This window comes from Ochotona curzoniae, unplaced genomic scaffold, assembly GCF_017591425.1.
Source record: "Ochotona curzoniae isolate NIBS_2020 unplaced genomic scaffold, NIBS_Ocur_1.0 contig_66, whole genome shotgun sequence".
Classification (NCBI taxonomy): Eukaryota; Metazoa; Chordata; class Mammalia; order Lagomorpha; family Ochotonidae; genus Ochotona; species Ochotona curzoniae.
In genome coordinates this window covers 24,903,255-24,921,537 of record NW_024466512.1, presented here as the reverse complement: position 1 = coordinate 24,921,537, position 18,283 = coordinate 24,903,255, and the positions used below count along the sequence as shown (strand labels likewise).

General features: G+C 47.5%; 1 protein-coding gene across 2 annotated transcripts in view; it reads right to left on the bottom strand.

Annotated features, from left to right (window-relative positions):
* ARHGAP19 (Rho GTPase activating protein 19) overlaps positions 1–17,379 on the bottom strand; it is a 55,151-nt gene extending 37,772 nt beyond the window's left edge. Inside the window, exon 1 of one of the 2 annotated variants that reach the window (XM_040992384.1) lies at positions 17,312–17,379. In XM_040992384.1, the coding sequence (XP_040848318.1) occupies positions 17,312–17,367 (56 nt within the window). In that variant the 5' untranslated portion in view covers positions 17,368–17,379. Of the gene's footprint in view, positions 1–1,391; positions 1,564–17,311 lie in introns of those variants that run through there. The other variant, XM_040992385.1, reaches the window with a different exon arrangement.
* Between the last annotated feature and the right edge of the window lie 904 nt (positions 17,380–18,283).

Sequence of the window (18,283 nt, the reverse complement as noted above, 5' to 3'; positions counted from 1 at the left end):
TCAGCTGCGGCTGTTGCAATTACTTGGGGAGTGAATCAGCAGATGGAAAATCTTCCTCTCTGTCTCTCCTCCTCTGTGTATAGCCTACTTTCCAATAAAAATAAATAAATACTTAAAAATAATAACTCAGGCACAGAAAAGCAAATTCTACCACATGTTCTCATTTGTGGAAACTAACAGTTCCACAGAAGTAGAGAACAGAATAGCAGTTACCAAAGCCTGGGAAGACCAGAAGATAGTTAACAGGTGCAGGGGCACAAGTAGACGAGAGCAATAACTTCGAGTTCTCCAGCACTGTGATGATACACAGTGAAACACAGTACAGTGATAAGTACAGTGACAGGCTCCAACCACATGCACTCATGACTAAAACTCATAAACAATGATGAACACAAAGAAGACGTACACACAGGCGACTACATACTAGATGGTACTGACATCAAATTTTAACAATAGGTGCCGGTGCTGTGGCTCAAAGGGCTAATCTTCCACGTGCTAGCACCAGCATCCCACATGGGTGCTAGTTTATACCCCAGCTACTCCAGAATCCAGAAGAAACTCCTTTCTCTTGGCTTCAGAGCGCTCAGCACCAGCATCGCAGCCATCGATAACAGGAGTAAAGATGTATTCACCAGAAAGTTCTGAAGAGATTACCATTTATGGGTACAGATAAAGAGGAGGCGTGAGGGCATCAGAAGTAGTTTTGGTCTCAATTTCACTGCGACCTGATATAATGTCATAGAAGGATAATTGTCGCATTCTAGGAGTTTTTGCAGAGATGGCCAACACCAAGAGATTAGCCGCTGGGCACACAGAGAGCTCAGGCTCCATACAACTACCTCGAAGAGCAGAGAAAATTTCTCAGTAATTTTCAGTCATCTTCCTAGAGTCACAATTACTACTTACACCACCAGATGGAACTCTTATAGGTAAGGTAATACTCTTAATATAAACTGAAAACAGAATCCACGGCTAAAAAATCGATTACAGAGTGCTTTTTGTAATGTTGGACCCATGAATTTGCAGAATTCAAGCAGTGGGGAAAAAAACTCTGTATCCTGCAGATGTATCTTTTGGCTGACTCCAAACAAAACTGCATACCTACAAAACTAAACATTTCCTCCCTAGAGAACTGTTGAACTTGATTTGTTCTCTAAGAACCACAACCTTGGCAGCACTTATCAAAATAGAGTTCTATTTAAAGTTGTCTTAGCTGGGCTTACCCTGTGAGCATTGCATGCACTCTCTTACTGCTCTCCAACCCTAGAAGGCTTGGGGAAAAAATGTGTTTAAATGTATCACTTACTGGAATGCAGTTAGGTAAGGAACACATACAAGCATAAAAAAAAAAAAAAAAAACAACCAGTAAATTATTCCATCTTTCTACATACCACATTGAAATTGGCATCATACAAGTTGCAATAAAAGTGAAGATGTAAGTGGGCCAAGAACCTAAATTGGCAGGTTCTGTATACCCAAAACAGTTCAGAATTGGCAAGTAGTAACATAAGTTTTCAAGGAACAGTATCCAATCTTTTGTTTTTCCAGATCAACTGACTGGTTGACTGATCTGAAAAGCAAAATGACAGAGAGGTCATGCACTCACTGGTTCACTCCCAAATGTACGCCAGCAGCTAGGAATTCCATCCAGATCTCCCAGGGGAATAGTAGAGACCCAGGTACTTGGGCAACCTGCTACTCCTGGGCATGTTAGTAAGAAGCTAGATTTGAAAATGGAGGTGTGACTTGCTCCCAAGCACTCGGATACGGGACATGGGTGTCCCAGGTCGGGGTTTAACTTGCACCTTCACCCACTGTACCACAATGCCTGCCTCTGATTTATTCTCATCTTTGTCTCCCATCTCCCTGCAGTCCCCAGACGTCAGGGGACCCAGGTCGCCCTCACTGGGTCCAGGGTTGAGAGGAGTACCAAGCAGTCGGAAATAAGGTAAGTCCAGTTTGGTCTGAATAAAGAGAAGGAACCTCGTGGGCTGGGTGGACAGATGCCACCAATCCCTGACCCCTGGGAACACAGGACTGGCACAGTCCAGGCCTTCGGGCCGGCAGCACCATTTCCAGGGTTAGCCACTTAGCTAATCAAAGCCTTTACTATTGGGGTGTTTCTGAGTATCCAACCCTGCGATTCCTGAACCACATCTGAACTTGGGGCTCCTTCAGGTTGCACTTGGAGGGTAGAGCCACCTGATCCTTACAGTTCACCTTCAAGTGTTCCTCTGGCTGGCAATGCTGTACCACATCGCAGACCATGTGCAAGGGCCTGCTGAGTCACCAGTTCTGGCACTGCCGCTCCCGCTCTGTTCCTGCACAGCTGAATCCTACCCAGCTTCAGCATTTACCTCAAATCCCAGCTCTCACGTAAGGGTGAGAGGTTCTCTCCTACTCTAACATCCTCTTTTTCTTTTTAAAGATTTATTAATTTACTTGAAAGACAAAGTTACAAAGAGAAAGGAACAGAGGAAGATCTATCCACTGATTAACTCCCAAAATGGCTGCAGTGGCCAGAACTGGCCCAGGCCCAGGCCAGGAGTCAGAAGCTTCATCCAATCATTACATGGATGCCAGGAGGCCAATCAATTAGGCCATATTTTCCTGCTTTCCCAGGCCATTAGCAGGTAGGTAGACTGGAAGTGGAACAACCTCGACTCAAAGTGGCATCCATATAGAATGCTGGTGTCACAGGTGGTGGCTTAATCCGCTTTGCCACTAGACCAGTCCCTATTTCTAAATTTTTAGTCTCTATTGTCTTTATAATGAATTTGCCAGTTAATAATGTTGTATCATCTTTTGTGTTATAGTTTTTAGCTACTGTTGGAAATCTTTCAGTGGGATTGACATTTGCTGTAGCAATTAAGATGACTCTTGTGGAAGCCAACATAGTGGCACAGCACGTTAAGACTCTGCTTATGGTACAGACATTCCATATAGGCATCAGCCTGAGATTTGGCTACTACACTTCCTTTCTGGTTCCCTGCTGGTAGCCTGGGAAAGTAGCAGAGGATGGCCCAAGTCCTTGGGTTCCTATATCCATGTTGGAGAGCTAGAAACAGCTCCAGATTCCTGGCTTCAAATCAGCCCAGCTCCAGCCTGCACAGTCATTAGGATAGTGAACCAGCAGCTGGAATATCTCTGCCTTTCCTTCTCTCTCTGTAATACTATCAAATAAAAAATGTTAAAAAAAATTAATCATAGGGCCTGGCGCGGTGGCGCAAGTGGTTAAGTCCTCGCCTTGCCGCCCAGGATCCCATATGGGCGCCAGTTCTAATCCCGGCAGCCCCGCTTCCCTTCCAGCTCCCTGCCTGTGGCCTGGGAAGGCAGTCGAGGACGGCCCAAAGCTTTGGGACCCTGCAGCCGTGTGGGAGACCCAGAAGAGGCTCCTGGCTTCGGATCGGCATAGCATAGGCCGTTGCGCTCACTTGGGGAGTGAATCATCGGACCGAAGATCTTCCTCTCTGTATATCTGCCTTTCCAATGAAAAAATAATAAAAATAAATCTTTAAAAAATAATAATAATAATAAAAATAAATCTTTAAAAAAAAAAATTAATCATAATGCCTTTTAGGATGCCCACATCCTAGACGTAACATGGTTAGGATCGTAGAATATTGAGTATTTCTGGCTGATTAAAAGGATGGATACTGCTAAGAATGTTCAATACATGAACTTATGTAGAAATGATTAATAAGTCATGTGCCAGGGCCCAGCACGATAGCGTAATGGTTGAAGTCCTCACCTTGCATGCCAGGATCCCATATGGGCGCCAGTTCTGGTCCCAGAAGCTCCACTTCCCATCCAGCTCCCTGCTTGTGGCCTGGGAGGGCAGTCGAGGATGGCCCAAAGCCTTGGGACCCTGCACCCATGTGGGAGACCCGGAAAGAATTTCCTGGCTCCTGGCTTCAGATCGGCATAGCATCGGCCATTGCACTCACTTGGGGAGTGAATCATTGGACGGAAGATCTTCCTCTCTGTCTCTCCTCCTCTCTGTATATCTGACTTTCCAATAAATAAATAAATCTTTAAAAAAAAAAAGTCATGTGCCAGAGCAGACATAAGAGCTGACTCTAGAATAGTATGTAATACACTTTAGTCTTATAAAAAATGGCTTTACAAGTAATCTTTTAGAACTAGATCACAGTTCCCATTTCCCAAGACTCAAGTATCTTAAAGTGTGTTGGAAAAAGATAGGTTCATGAATCTTTGACTACTTTTCTGAGAGGAAGCAGCTTTCAGATAAATGGTAAGAGGGAGATTATATTGTCAGCAAAGAATCCTCCACAACTCCAATAAAATCAGGAATTTCAGTGTTATTTTCATGAAACAAGTACACAAGTAACTTTCAACTCATTTTGCACCAGCTTTGGGGAGAAAAATTAAGGGAGATTTAGAGACTGTGGGAAGAGATGGCTCTTCCATCTGCTGATTCACTCCCTAAAGGGCAATAGCCAGGGCTGGGCCAAGCAGAAGGCAGGACCTGGAACTCCCTATGGGCCTCCCACATGGGTGGCAGGTATCTAAGTACTTAACACATCCTCTGCTGCCTTCCCATACACGTTAACAGGGAGATGGATCAGAAGAGAAGCGCTCAAGACTTGAACCAGCACTCCAATTGGGGATGGAGATGTTGCAGGTGGCATTTAACTACAGTGTTCACCCCAATGTAAACTTTTGAGACATCTAAGTGATTACAAAAAAATCAAATACATCAAGAAGTAAATAAACTGGCATTATTGACAACCTGAAGAAGTACAAGCAATCTTCAAAAAGTTAATGGGAAATGAATATTATAAGAAAATCATGTATAGATTTCAAATTTTTTGCAACAAAGTAAATTAATCTTTTTATTCCATTTCCCACAAACTTTTTGGAAGAGTCCTTGTACAATTACCTTTTTAAAAAGGATTGATTGATTGATTGATTGACTGATTGGAGAGGCAGAGTTTATGGAGAGACGGGTAGAGAGACAGAGATCCACCATCACTGGCTACAGCCAGGACTTGGGATCTTGCACGTCTCCATGTGGGTGAAGGCAAACAAGGACTGGGGGCATCTCCCACTGCTTCCCCAGGCCACCAGCAGGAGCTGGATCAGCCAGGGGCCTGTGCAGTGATCCAGCATGCAAAGCCTCTACCTGCAGTGCTGGTAACCCATGTGGCACAGGTTGTGGGTCCGGCTGCTCTAGATCCAACCCAGCTGCCTGCTAGACGCCTGGGAAATCAGCAGAGGATGGCTTAAGACCTTGGGCCCCTGCAGCCATGTGTAAGACCAGAAGAGGTACTTTTGGCTCCTGACTTTGGACTGGCTCAGCTCCGGCCATGGTCGCTATTTGGAAAGTCAAGCAACAGATGGAAGATTTCCATCTCTCCCTCCTTCTTTCTCTCTCTGACTTTAAAGTATAATAAATATCTTTTCTTTTTTAATGCAGGAGAGCTTTCCCGTTCCCTGCTTATGGCCTAGGGAAGGAATGGAAGATGATGCAAAACCTTGGGCCCCTGCACCCACATGGGAGACCCAGAAGAGGTGCATGGCTCCTGGATCAGCTCCAGCTGTTTCAGTCATTTAAGGACTGAACCAGCAGATGGCAGATCTCTCTCTTTTTTTCTGTAATTCTGCCTCTCAAATACAAATAAATAAATCTCTTCCAAAAAAAGGCACATAATGGTTTAGGTAAGGTAAAAATTTCCATAAAGAACTTAATTCCATAAAGAACTTAACTTGCCACAGTAGCCTAGTGGCTAAAAAATTCACCTTGCATCCACCAGGATCCTATATGGGCACCAGTTTGTGTCCCAGCTGCTCCATTTCCCATCCAGCTCCCTGCTTGTGGCCTGGGAAAGCAGGCAATGACATCCCAAAGCCTTGGGACCCTGCACCCACATAGGAGACCTGGAAGAAGCTCCTGGCTCCTGGCTTCTGATTGGATCATCTCCAGCCATTGTGACACCTGTGGAGTCAATCAGTTGACGTCTCTCCTTCTCTCAGTAAATCTGACTTTCCAACAGAAATAAAATTAATTAATTAAAAAGAACTTACAAGTTGAAACTGCAATAACACTACATACCTCATACATCAGTCTGTCTCAAAAAAGAAAACACAGATAAAGAACAACTCCAAAGTTAAATGTCATGTAGCAGCCTTGCTTCAGCCTCTCCATCCAGGCAACTGTCATTCCATCTGGAATGTACAGACTTGTACAAGCTCACAACCAATCTGTGAGCATCAATGTACCAGACAAACGTACCGGCCCTTCCAATTTGTTTCTGCCCCCAACACCCCGTCTCATCCACCACAGTGTCTGGATAGTTTTCCACAGAATAGGGCTAGGAAGTTCTATGGCAAGGCAGGCATGGAACTTAGAAACAAGAGGCTCCTTTGCCTCACTGTCTGTCTCTCGCCCATCACCATCTACTCTAACAGAGCTGGAGCCGTTGAACGTGTTTCCTTTGCCAGATGGCACGATGTCAAACACTACCAGCAATGGGCACTGGGGAGATACGGCAGGAAGAAGGGCCCTTCCCTTTCTGTCAGCAGGATCTCCCCCAGACAAATTCCTGCAGGGGGGCCAAGCTCCTGCTGGACAGTTGCCCGACAGCTGGCTCTTAGAGAACATGTGTGGACTCCTCTGGCACCAGCCACCTGCACCACAGGAAGCTCCCTAGTGCTAGGCCTGTCATACGCAGCGATCAGCAGCACTCACAAGTCAGCAGCAGACCCCTCCACCCCATCCCACCTCACAGACACCACTGCACATTTTTTTATAAAAGTTTGGGTTTTTTTTATTGGAAAGGTAGATTTACAGAGAGAAGGAGAGACAGAGAAAGGTTTTCCATCCGCTGATTCACTCCACAAGTGGTCACAATGGCCGTAGCTGAGCTGACCTGAAGTCAGAAGCCAGGAGCCTGGAGCTTCTTCTGGGTCTCCCATGCAGGTGCAGGGTCCCAAGGCTTTGGGCCGTCCTCTACTGCTTTCCCAGGACACAAGCAGGGAGCTGCAAGGAAAGCAGGGCAACCAGGACACAAACCAGCATCCATCTGGGTTCCCAGCACATACAAGATAAGGACTTGAGTGGCTACACCAAGCCTACCATCCCACATTTTAAACAGTGGACTTCTGGCAAATGTCACTCCAGCAACTCCTCTGCCATTCAGTAAGCCATAGCCACACCAGCAACAACCAGATGCCTGTTCTCTGTCCTGGGCGCCCCTTCCTGGCACACTTCAACTCAGTGAATACTTACATCTGCTCTATATTCTTTTCATTTTTCTTTTTTTTTTTTAAGATTTATTTATTTATTGGAAAGTCAGATATACAGAGAGGAGAGACAGAGAGGAAGATCTTCCGTCCAATGATTCACTCCCCAAGTGAGTGCAATGGCCGATGCTATGCCGATCCGAAGCCAGGATCCAGGAACTTCTTCTGGGTCTCCCATGCAGGTGCAGGGTCCCAAGGCTTTGGGCCATCCTCGACTGCCCTCCCAGGCCACAAGCAGGGAGCTGGATGGGAAGTGGAGCTTCCGGGATTAGAACCGGCGCCCATATGGGATCCTGGTGCGTTCAAGGCAAGGACTTTAGCCGCTAGGCCACGCCGCCAGGCCCATCTTTTCATTTTTCTTAGGACTGATTTATTTAAAGGCAAAGCAACACAGAGAGGAACAAAAAGAAAGATCTTACATCCAGTGGCCTACGCTGCAAATGGCCACAACAGCCGGGGCTGGGTCAGGCCAAGCCAGGAGTCTAGAACTTTATCCCAGGCTCTTTCATGGGTGGCAGGAACCCGAGTACTTGGGCTGCCTCCCTCTACCTTCCCAGACACATGGCAGGGAGCCAGCTGGGAAACAGCAGCATGACGTGAACCGGTGCTCCCTCCTCAGCACCATCTAGGTTCCTTTCTGTGCTCCTTAGAGATGCTTTATTTCTTACTGTTTAATCCCTTGCTAATCCAGTCCCAGTACAGTTAACAACTTCACACAGAATGATTATCTTGTTTAAGATTTATTTAATTTTATAGGAAAGACAGATTTTTACCTTTTTTTAATTTTTAATATGTTTGTGAAAGAGTTATTTATTTTTATTCAAAAGTCAAATTTACAGAGAGAGGAGAGACAAAGATTTCCATCTGCTGGTTCACTCCCCACGTGGCCACAACGGCCAGAGCTGAGCTGATCTGAAGCCATGAGTTTCTTCCAGGTCTCCCACAGGGATGTAGGATCCCAAGGCTTTGGGATGTCATTGCCTGCTTTCCCAGGCCACAAGCAGGGAGCTGGATGGGAGTGGAGCAGCCAGGACACAAACCGGCACCCATATGGGGTCCTGGTGAATGCAAGACAAGGACTCCAGCCACTAGGCTATCATGTCAGGTCCTATTTTTAATATTGTTTACATAGTTAAGAGGGATATATATACATATATCTGGGTCTCCAATTAGGGTGGGGAGGATCAAGGCATGGAGGAAGATGAGACATGGGTAGGACAAATGTTTCCATTCTTTTTCTTTCCTGTGTCTGCAGTGAGGGAAGGAGTGGGGACCACTCCTTGCTGTCAAACTGCATCAGCACCCAGGGATGGGGAGACAGTCATTGGACAGTGCCTTAGAGACCCGTATGTGGGTGTTACTTGAATGGGTCAGCTAGTTCTGAGATGTCATTGGCTTCATCACACCAGAACTGAGAAAATCTTTCCAAGGTCTGCTGGTTGACCAGGTCCATCTTAGAGCATCCATAGGCCCATAGAACATGGTACAAAGCTTGGCCAGGAGCGTGATCCAACCTGTTTTGCTTTCCAACCTCTAATGAGACACTCACCACCCTCTGCTGGCCTAGATGGCTATCATGTCCCCTGTATGCATTTGGGCATGCTGTCCTCAGCAACTCAGGAGGCCCCTGTCCCCACACACTCTGAGGTCAGACCACATATCCTGTGATTTTCCCTGTGGTTGGAGTTTTGAGATCAATAATCTAGTTGGGGAGCCACCAAGAAACCTTGCCTAGGATGAACTCAGTCTTGACTTGTGTATCCAGCCAGTAAAGGGTCAGGTTCGTCCATCACCTGCACCAGTCAATGCAGATACCAGTGGGTGCAGCTGTCTGGTCAATTTCTCCCTGAGCACATTCTCTCATGTGAACCGCCAGGTGCCCAGGCCACCCCAGCCCCAGCTTTCACGCACACCAGTGGTTACAACAAGCATAGTCGGGGCAACCCCCAGTAATCTGAACCAGGCTCACCCCCAGCCCTGGCATGTGCCTAGTGGGTCTGTCCTGTATCCTGTCTCTTGTGCACTCCCATAGATGCTGCAGCTTAGCTCAGTCTGACCTGACCCCAGATCTAGATGACACATATACTAAGTGCAGCTGCCTTGGCCAGCCTAGTCTGTCCCCGTGCTGGTTCTTATGCTCACACGTGGGAGCCTTAGCCAAGCAGGGGAGTGCCCACAGGTCCACTCCTAGCCCCAAATCTTGTGTGTGCCAGGAGGTGCTACAGCCTGGCTCAGCTTAGTCCATCCCCAGTTCTAGTTCTTGCCAGAGAGTACAACTGCCTAACCCAGGCTTACCTACTCCCAGCCCTCATGTGAACTGCTGGGTGTTGCAGTCCAACCCAGTCTGGTGGAAAGTCAGATTTTACAGGGAGAAGAAACAGAAAGATCTACCATCTGTTGGTTCACTCCCAAATGGCAGCAACGTTCGGAACTGAACTGATTCAAGGATGAGAGTCAGAGACTTCCTCTGCGTCTCCCATGCAGGTGCAGGGTTCCAAGGTTTTGGGCCATCCTCCACTGCTTTCCCAGGCCATAAACATGAAGCTGGATAGGAAGTGGAGCAGCCAGGACATGAACCAGTGCCAATATACATGTACACAATTACAGGGAGAGAATTAGCCAATTGAGATACTAAACTGGCCCCAGAATGTTTGTTTAAATTACCATGTGGTTTCTACATCCTATACAAAACAGACGTGCCCCAGCACCTACAGAAACGACCCACGCCAAGGCAGTTAACAGAGCCCGGCGCAATGGTCTAGCGGCTTAAGTCCTTGCCTTGAACACGCCTGGATCCCATATGGGTTCCAGTCCATGACCTGAAGGCCTCACTTCTCATCCAGCTCCCTCCTTGTGGCCTGGGAAAGCAGTGGAGGACAGCCCAAAGTCTTGGGACCCTGCACCCGTGTGGGAGACCCGGAAGAGGCTCCTGGCTTCTGGCTTCAGATTGGCTCAGCACCAGCCATTGTGGCCATTTGAGGAGTGAATCAATGCATGGAAGATATTTCTCTCTGTTCCTCCTCCTCTTTGTATATCTGACTTCCCGATGAAAATAAATAAATCTTAAAAAAAAAAAAAAAGACAGTTAATAAAGTTGTAGCTGAGAGGGTTCATTCGAAACACCCAGAGGGTATACTCAGAGTATTGGTGGTACTAACCAAAAAAAGAAGGCTCATGGACAGCTGTTGTAACCTAGCAATTAAGCACAGCAAGGGATCTCGACAGCCCTCATCAGCCCTGGGTGTGAGTTCTTGCTCCACTTCCAATTCAGCCTGCTAATAACCCTCCTTGGGAGGCAGCAGGCGGCTCACCCACCTGTATTCTAATTTGACAGTAATATGTACTTAATTTATATCTGGTATAGCCTTCATGCAAATGAACAAATTTGCATTTATCAGTTGGCTTTTTGTCAGCCTGGAGTCTCTCCAAACTCAACTTAAAGCTAAAACAGTGCACGTGCAACAACAGACTAACAGAGCCGTTCTCAGCAGACCTACGTAATCGACCAGCAACCACTATCTTTAACATTCATAACCTTATAAACTCTGCAACCAAAGATTAGAAGCAAAGGCAGGCGGGGCGCTTGCGGTGCCTAGGACAACAAATGCCAACCACTCACCCCTCCCCACAACGGTCCACGGCTCCATGGACCTGACGCTCCAGCAGCACCCACCTTCTCTTCTTTCTCCAGCAGAGCCAGCAAGCACAGGTGGTGCGGCTTCTCCGCCTGCTCTTGCACACCTCAGGACCTGCTGCCGTTAGAGCAGGATGGGGCTGCCCAATCCACACAGACATTTAACTCCCAAAGCCACGGGCTGATGGCGCTGACAGGGTGGAAGGCTGACCCACCTGTGGTATCTGCAGGGCTGGGGGGCCTTGTGAGATGGCTCTCGGCTTGTGCCTGACCCAGACCTGGTTGTTGTGGCAGACAGCTGACACTCTGCCTTTCAAATGAATATATTATTATGACAAAGTGAAATAATAACCTGAACATGTCTATAAAGAAGTTAGAAACAAGGGCCTACCTCTTAGAGAACACATTAGACAACTTATGTTTGGAATTCTCTACAAACCCAGTGTGATCACTTGTGAAGGTAAACCTAAGGTTAAAAAGTACACAAAACGAGGGCCCAGAGCGGCAGCCTAGTAGCTAAAATCCTCACCTTGAACGAGCCAGAATCCCAAATAAATGCCAGTTCGTGTCCCAGAGACCTCACTTCCCATCCAGCTTCCTTCATGTAGTCTGGGAAAGCAGTCGAGGATGGCCCAAAGCCTTGGGACCCTGCACCCACATGGGAGACCTGGAAGAAGCTCTGGGCTCCTGGCTTCGGATCAGCTCAGCTCCAGCCATTGCGGTCACTTGAGAAGTGAATCAGTGGACAGAAGATCATCTTCTCTGTCTCTCCTCCTCTCTGTATATCTGACTTTCCAAGTAAAAACAAACAAATCTTTTTTTTTAAAAAAGTATACAAAAAAAGGCAACAGCTGGAACCTTGGAGAAGTATAGCAACACAAAGTGGAAAAGAATCCAGACAGTTGGGATCTCAGCTGCCTGGACAATAGAGGCCAGTCAATGAGAATAACGTTAAGAGTCAATCATAGGAGTGGCAAAAAACAGCAAAACACAGAAATGCAGCTTTACATACTAAGGCCACCATGTGAAGGGCCTGGTGCTGATTCAATGACTAAATCTTCACCTTGCAAGCACTGGGTTCCAATATGGGTGCTGGTTCTGGACCTGGCTACTCCACTGCCCATCATGCTCCACGCTTGTGGCCTGGGAAAGCAATACAGGATGGCCCAAAGTCTTGGGACCCTGTACTTGGTGGAAAACCTGGCTCCTGGCTTCAGATCAGCTCAGTTCCAGCTGTTGGGGCCACTTGGGGCATGAACCAGTGGATAGGAAAATCTTTCTCTGTCTCTCCTTCTCCCCATGATGTGCCATTGCAATAAAAATAAATTAATCTTTCTAAAAAGTGCAGCTGATACTCAGGTACTCTTAACTAGAAACTCTTAATCTTATTTTCACTCCAAAGAGTAATACTCTTTTTTCAGTAACTATTTCCCATTATCACAACTTCTTTCAAAACTTGCTGATTTAAAACCAGCCCCTGGGGTTGGTGTAATGGCTCAATTGGCTTGTCCTCTGCCTGTAAGTACCAACACCCCATATGGACACCAGTTTGTGTTCTAACTGCTCCATTTCCCTCGCAGCTCCCTGTTTGACCCCTGGGAAAGCAACAGAAGACAGCCCAAAGCCTTGGGACCCTGCACCCACGTTGGGAGACCCAGAAGAAGCTCCTGGCTCCTGGCTTCAAATTGGTTCAGCTCCAGCTGCTGTGGATATTTGGGAAGTGAACCAGCAATAGAAGATATCTATATATATAACTCTACCTACAAAATTAATAAAACAAACCTGAAAAAAAAAAATCAAGGGCCAAGCACTGTAGACAGTGGGATGGGCCACCAAATCTCAATGGCTGTTCAAGTCCCATCTGCCCCACTTCTGATTCAGCTCCCTGTTAATGTACTTAGGAAAGCAGCAGAAGATGGCCCAAGCACTTGGGTTGCTGACAACAGGCAAGATACCAAAATACAGCTCCTGGTTCTTGGCTCCTGGCTTCAGGCTGGCCCTGACATAGCTGTTGCAGTCACAAGGGGAATAAACCAGAAGACGGAAGATGAGTCTCTCTCTCTCTCTCCCCCTCTCTTCTTTTGTTGGTCTGTCTTTCAAATAAATGAATATTAAAATATTAAAATAAAAATTAAAAATTAAAAAAAATTAAAAACACTAGGGTTATAGTGTAGTGGGTAAGCCACCACTTAGGATACATGACAAATCAAAATGCTTAGTTCAATTCCTGACTACTCTATTTTTGATTCAGCTTCCTCTAATAAACCTGGAAGCCAGCAAATGATGGCTTAAGTGCTTGGTTGGGGTTCCTGCCACTATACAGGCGGGGGCAGGAGTCCTAGTACTTGGCCTATCCTCCACTGGTTTTCGAGGTGCATTAGCACGAAGCTGAACAGTTTGGCCCAGAAGTGGCACCCATACGGATGTTGGCATTGCAGAAGGCAGCTTAACCTGTTGCACCACAACTATTTCTTAACGCAGATAAGGTTATACATCCTGTGGGAAATGGTATAAGGAAAAGCACGCATAGATGCAAGTTATGGGAAGAAGGCTCAAAGTACTACTCTTTGTGTTACTGTCTTAAAATGTATCTTGCATCTACTGCTTCTGTACATATCCTTCTCTGCTAGCTATCACATTACAATAGGTAATAAAGGCTCTGGGGCGCAAGGATGCTGGATCAGTGCTGGTGACTGTCACCCCCAGCGTGCTCGTGGGCGAGCACATGAAGCAGCTACAGAGGTGCCCTGGGTTGCAGCAGACAGAGGCTGCAGGACGAGCCGGCAGTAAAGCAGGAGACATTGACCTGACCTGAGACCCCGCCCCTCGGCCACCTGGCCAAGCTCAGTGGAGCTGTCACCAAGTGCTGGCAGCCACACCCCCCCTGCAACACCAGACTCTTCCAAAAGTCACTTGTCAAAGATGGATATAAGGCACTGGAAAGAAATCCTTTTTCCTTTCATTTTATGAATCAGTTTTATTATTTTCTTTCATTATTATTTGAAAGTCAGATTTACAGAGAAAAGGAGATTTACACAGAGAAGGACAGACAAAGATCTTCTGTGCATCCCAAGTGGCTGCAGTGGCCAGAATTGAGCCAATCTGAAGCCAGGAGCCGGGAGCTTCTTCCAAGTCTCCCACGCTGGTGCAGGCCCAAGGCTTTGGGCCATCCTCCACTGCTTTTTTTTTTAAGTTATCTCCACCAGTCAAAATACACATACACATTCCCAAAACAGGACTAAAATATATTCTCTTCCAAAATCCCATTCTTGGGCTTCAATTAATTAAATAAATCACAATCAATTCCTAGATCAGCCTGTTTCAAATCCTCCTAAATCCAGAACATACAGCATGAAGTCTGATACATAAATGGGCATTTTCTAATGATTTTTAAAGATTTATTTTTATTATTTTTTCATTGGAAAGGCAGATATACAGAGAGGAGAGACAGAGAGGAAGATCTTCCGTCCGATGACTCACTCCCCAAGTGAGCGCAACGGGCCGATACTATGCCGAATAACACCACTTTTCCAAATTGAAGGAGGGCATTCTAAAAAGACAAGCATTTTTTTTTCTTATTTAAATCTTTAGTTAAAGTAATTTAAAGTACTTCAGCCCAGCGCAATAGCGTAGTGGTCAAGGTCCTCGCCTTGCACACCCAAGATCCCATACGGGCGCCAATTCTAGTCCTAGGCAGCTCCACTTCCCATCCAGCTCCCTGCTTGTGACCTGGGAAAGCAGTCGAGGACAGCCCAAAGCCTTGGAACCCTGCACCCGTGTGGGAGACCTGGAAGAAGTTCCTGGCTTCGGACTGGCACAGCACTAGCCATTGTGGTCACTTGAGGAGTGAATCATTGGACGGAAGATCTTCCTCTCTGTCTCTCCTCCTTTCTGTATATCTGACTTTGCAATGAAAAATAATAAATACATCTTTAAAAGAAAAAAAAAAGGAACAGGCTTAAAATAATGATGAAGAAACAGAAAACAGATTACTAAATGGGTGATCACAAATTCTCTAAGCAGCAGTCAAAAACGTGCTGACCTGACCACAGCACACCATTTTTTCTCTTTACGGAATATAAGGAAGCCCACCACCAGTGAACATTAGGAAAGTAAATGTCAGGGGGCTGGCATTGTGGTGTAGTGAGTCACCCACAACCTACAACACTGACATCCCATAGGGGTATTTCCTAGCAGCTCCACTCCCAAGTCAGCTCCTGCTAACGGTCTGAGGAAAGCGTGGGAGGTGATCCAAGCACTTATGAAGACCCATCTAGGAGACCCAGACAAAGCTCCTGTCTCCTGGCTTTGGCCAAGTCGAGTCCGGCCATTGCAGCCATTTGTGAAAGAGAATCAGTAGATAGAATCTCTTGTCTCTCCTTCTAAGTTTGCCTTTTAAACAAATTAATTACAAAATATTTTTTAAAGAAAAGAAAAGTTTGGGCCTAACACGATAGCCTAAAGTGGCTAAAGTTCTCGCCTTGCATGCACCACGATCCCAAATGGATGCCAGTTCCTACCCTGGCTGTTCTACTCCCCTTCCAGCTCCCTGTTTGTAGGGAGTCAAACACGGCCCAGCACCCTGGGACCCTGAACCCAAGTGGGAGACTCCAAAGAAGCTCCTGGCTAAAGATCGACTTAGCTCTGAACACTGCAGACACTTGGACAGAACATCTTCCTCTCTCTCTCATCTCTGTAAATCTGCCTTTCCAATAAAAATAAATAAATCTTTAAAAATAAAATTTGAGGGCAAAAAAAGAATTCACAAAGTGTTTATCTCCACAAAATGCATGCCTTAGAAATGGCAAAGACTTTATTATTATTGACCAGAACAAACCTAAGCACTGGTTATCACAAAAACCCTTACAGGGGACCAGCACAACAGCCTAGTGGCTAAGGTTTTCGCTTGAATGTGCCAGGAATCCATATGGGCGCCAGTTCTAATCCCAGCGGCCCCGCTTCCCATCTAGCTCCCTACTTGTGGCCCGAGAGAGCAGTTGAGACCGGCCCAAGGCCTTGGAACCCTGCACCTGTGTGGAGGATCTGGAGGGAGGAGGCTCCTGGCTCCTGGTTTCAGATCGGCTCAGCTCCAGCCATTGTGGCTGCTTGGGGTGTGAACCAAAAGACGCAAGATCTTCCTCTCTTTCCTCCTCTCTGTACATCTGATTTTCCAATAAAAATAAATAAATCTTTTTTTAAAAAGTAGAGAACAAAAAACTTAGGAAAAAACCCTGACAGGGGTAGACTTCTGACCTAGCAGTTCCTGCGTCCCATCATCCCTGGCTACTGACTCCAACTGGTTCCTGCCTCCCACCTGGCTTGTACTCCTTGGGGCCATTACAGGCACCTGGGAATGAAGCAGGAGACCAGAGCTCGGTCTGTCTCACCACCTTTCATTCAAACGAATTTAAAAAAAGAAATCCCGCACTCATCTCTCCCATTATGGGACACTTGATGAAAGCGCTTCAGGTCCAAATGAGATTGTGTGAACAGGTGTTGATCATGTCACCACACCTGTCAAATTTAAACTCCGTTGCCAGTACCCAGAAAAGGGATTCAACCACTCTGGCTCTGCGGAGGCATTTCATCAGCACGTCAAACCCTCATCACAATGAAGGATCCTGCGATTAGATGAGGGACACTTCTCTGCAGTTCCCGACAAGGTCAAGCGTCCACCAGTGGCTCCAAAACGGAGGCAGGAAACCTACTCAACCGCCCAGTTCCAGTTCCCCAAGACTCTTGGGAACCCCAGTTCGGGACACTAACCCCAAGGCACACGCCAAACCGACCTACACACCGACTGTCCCTGAGGCCACGTGAACAGGCTCACCGTCATCCTGCCTTTAAGAAACATAACTTGTCCGCGTCTAAGACAAGAGGAAATGCACAGACTGAGGGCTCCAGCCCACCTGTGGTGCCGGGAAAGGCAGCCGGTCGCGCACCCAGGCTCAACCCCAGCCTTGTGCTGCCATTGGCATCACTACGTCCACTTGCAGAAGGACCTGCAGCTGACAGCGGCTGACACCGCAGCCCGGGGACGTGATCCCTCCTCCCACGGCCGCTGGGGCCCCGGCGCTCCGGCCGGCCGCCTAGGGCAGACGCAAAGCGCTGTAGGGTCCGGGGGCTCCCTCCACAGCGTCAGGGCGGCGGCTTCTCGTCCCCGAAACGGCTCTCGGGGCAAAGGCGGGCGGCGCTGGCACCGCCACGGCCGCGGGCAGACCACCAAGGGGCAGCAGCGGCCCCAAGTGTGGAGACCCCACCACCCGCCGCAGCCCCCGTGCGACCCGTGCCACAACCGCGGGAGGCGAGGACCATGGCCAGGCGACGGGTCATCGTGACCGAAGGAAGGGCGGCGGCGCGGCCAGCCCACGGCCTCGTTTCCTAGGAAGCTGGACCAAGCACTTGGCTCACCTCCGCCCGGAATCGCGGGCTGGCACCTCCCCTTCACTCTGCGCCTCGGTCGCCATCTTCGTCAGCAAACGCCTCTCTCCGGTCCCCGCCTCAGGCCCCGCCCAGCGCCCTTGGATTGGCTAAGATGTTTCCCTGTCTTTCATGCGATTGGATAACGCCACCGCCCCTCCGCAAACTGACCAGGTGATGCTATCATTGGTCTATTCAAATAATTAACCGTCATTGGTCGCCCCTAGCCCGGGCGGAAAAACGATAGGGCGGACCCCATTCTCCAACCCCTCTGGGAACATAAGTCTCTCAACTTGACCTACAGCTTCGGGGGCCGCTGACTTGTAGATTCAAGTCTGAAATCCCCAGCCTAAACTCATCTGGTCTATATAAATCAGAGAATTAAAAACAGGCGGGTTTGGGCCCAGCGTGGTGCCCTAGCAGCTAAAGTCCTCTCCTTCAACATACCGGGATCCCATATGGGCGCCGGTTCTAATCCCTGCAGCCCTGCTTCCCATCCAACTCCCTGCTTGTGGCCTGGAAAAGCAGTGGAGGACGAATCAGTGGGGAGTGAATCATCGGACAGAAGATCATCCTCTCTGTCTCTCTTCCTCTCTGTATATCTGACTTTCCAATTTAAAAAAAAATTTTTTTTAATGAAAGGGACATGCCCGGAGGAGCTGGCGCTGAGCCAGGACCCACCACAGTGGCCCTCCCTACCTCCCAGGCATAATTCTACTGAGGGTTAAAAGATTTAAGGCACTTTTTAATGTTATTATGTGGGAAACGGAATTAAAAGAAGTTTCTTGCAGTGTGCAAATGTTGTTTTTTTTTTTTTAAAAGATTTACTTGTTTTTATTGAAAAGACAGATCAGATTACTGAGAGAAGGAGAAATTACGATCTTCAGTCTGCTGGCTCACTCCCCAAATGGCTGCAAGGGCCGGGACAGAGCCCATCCGAAGCCAGGAGCATCTGCCAGGTCT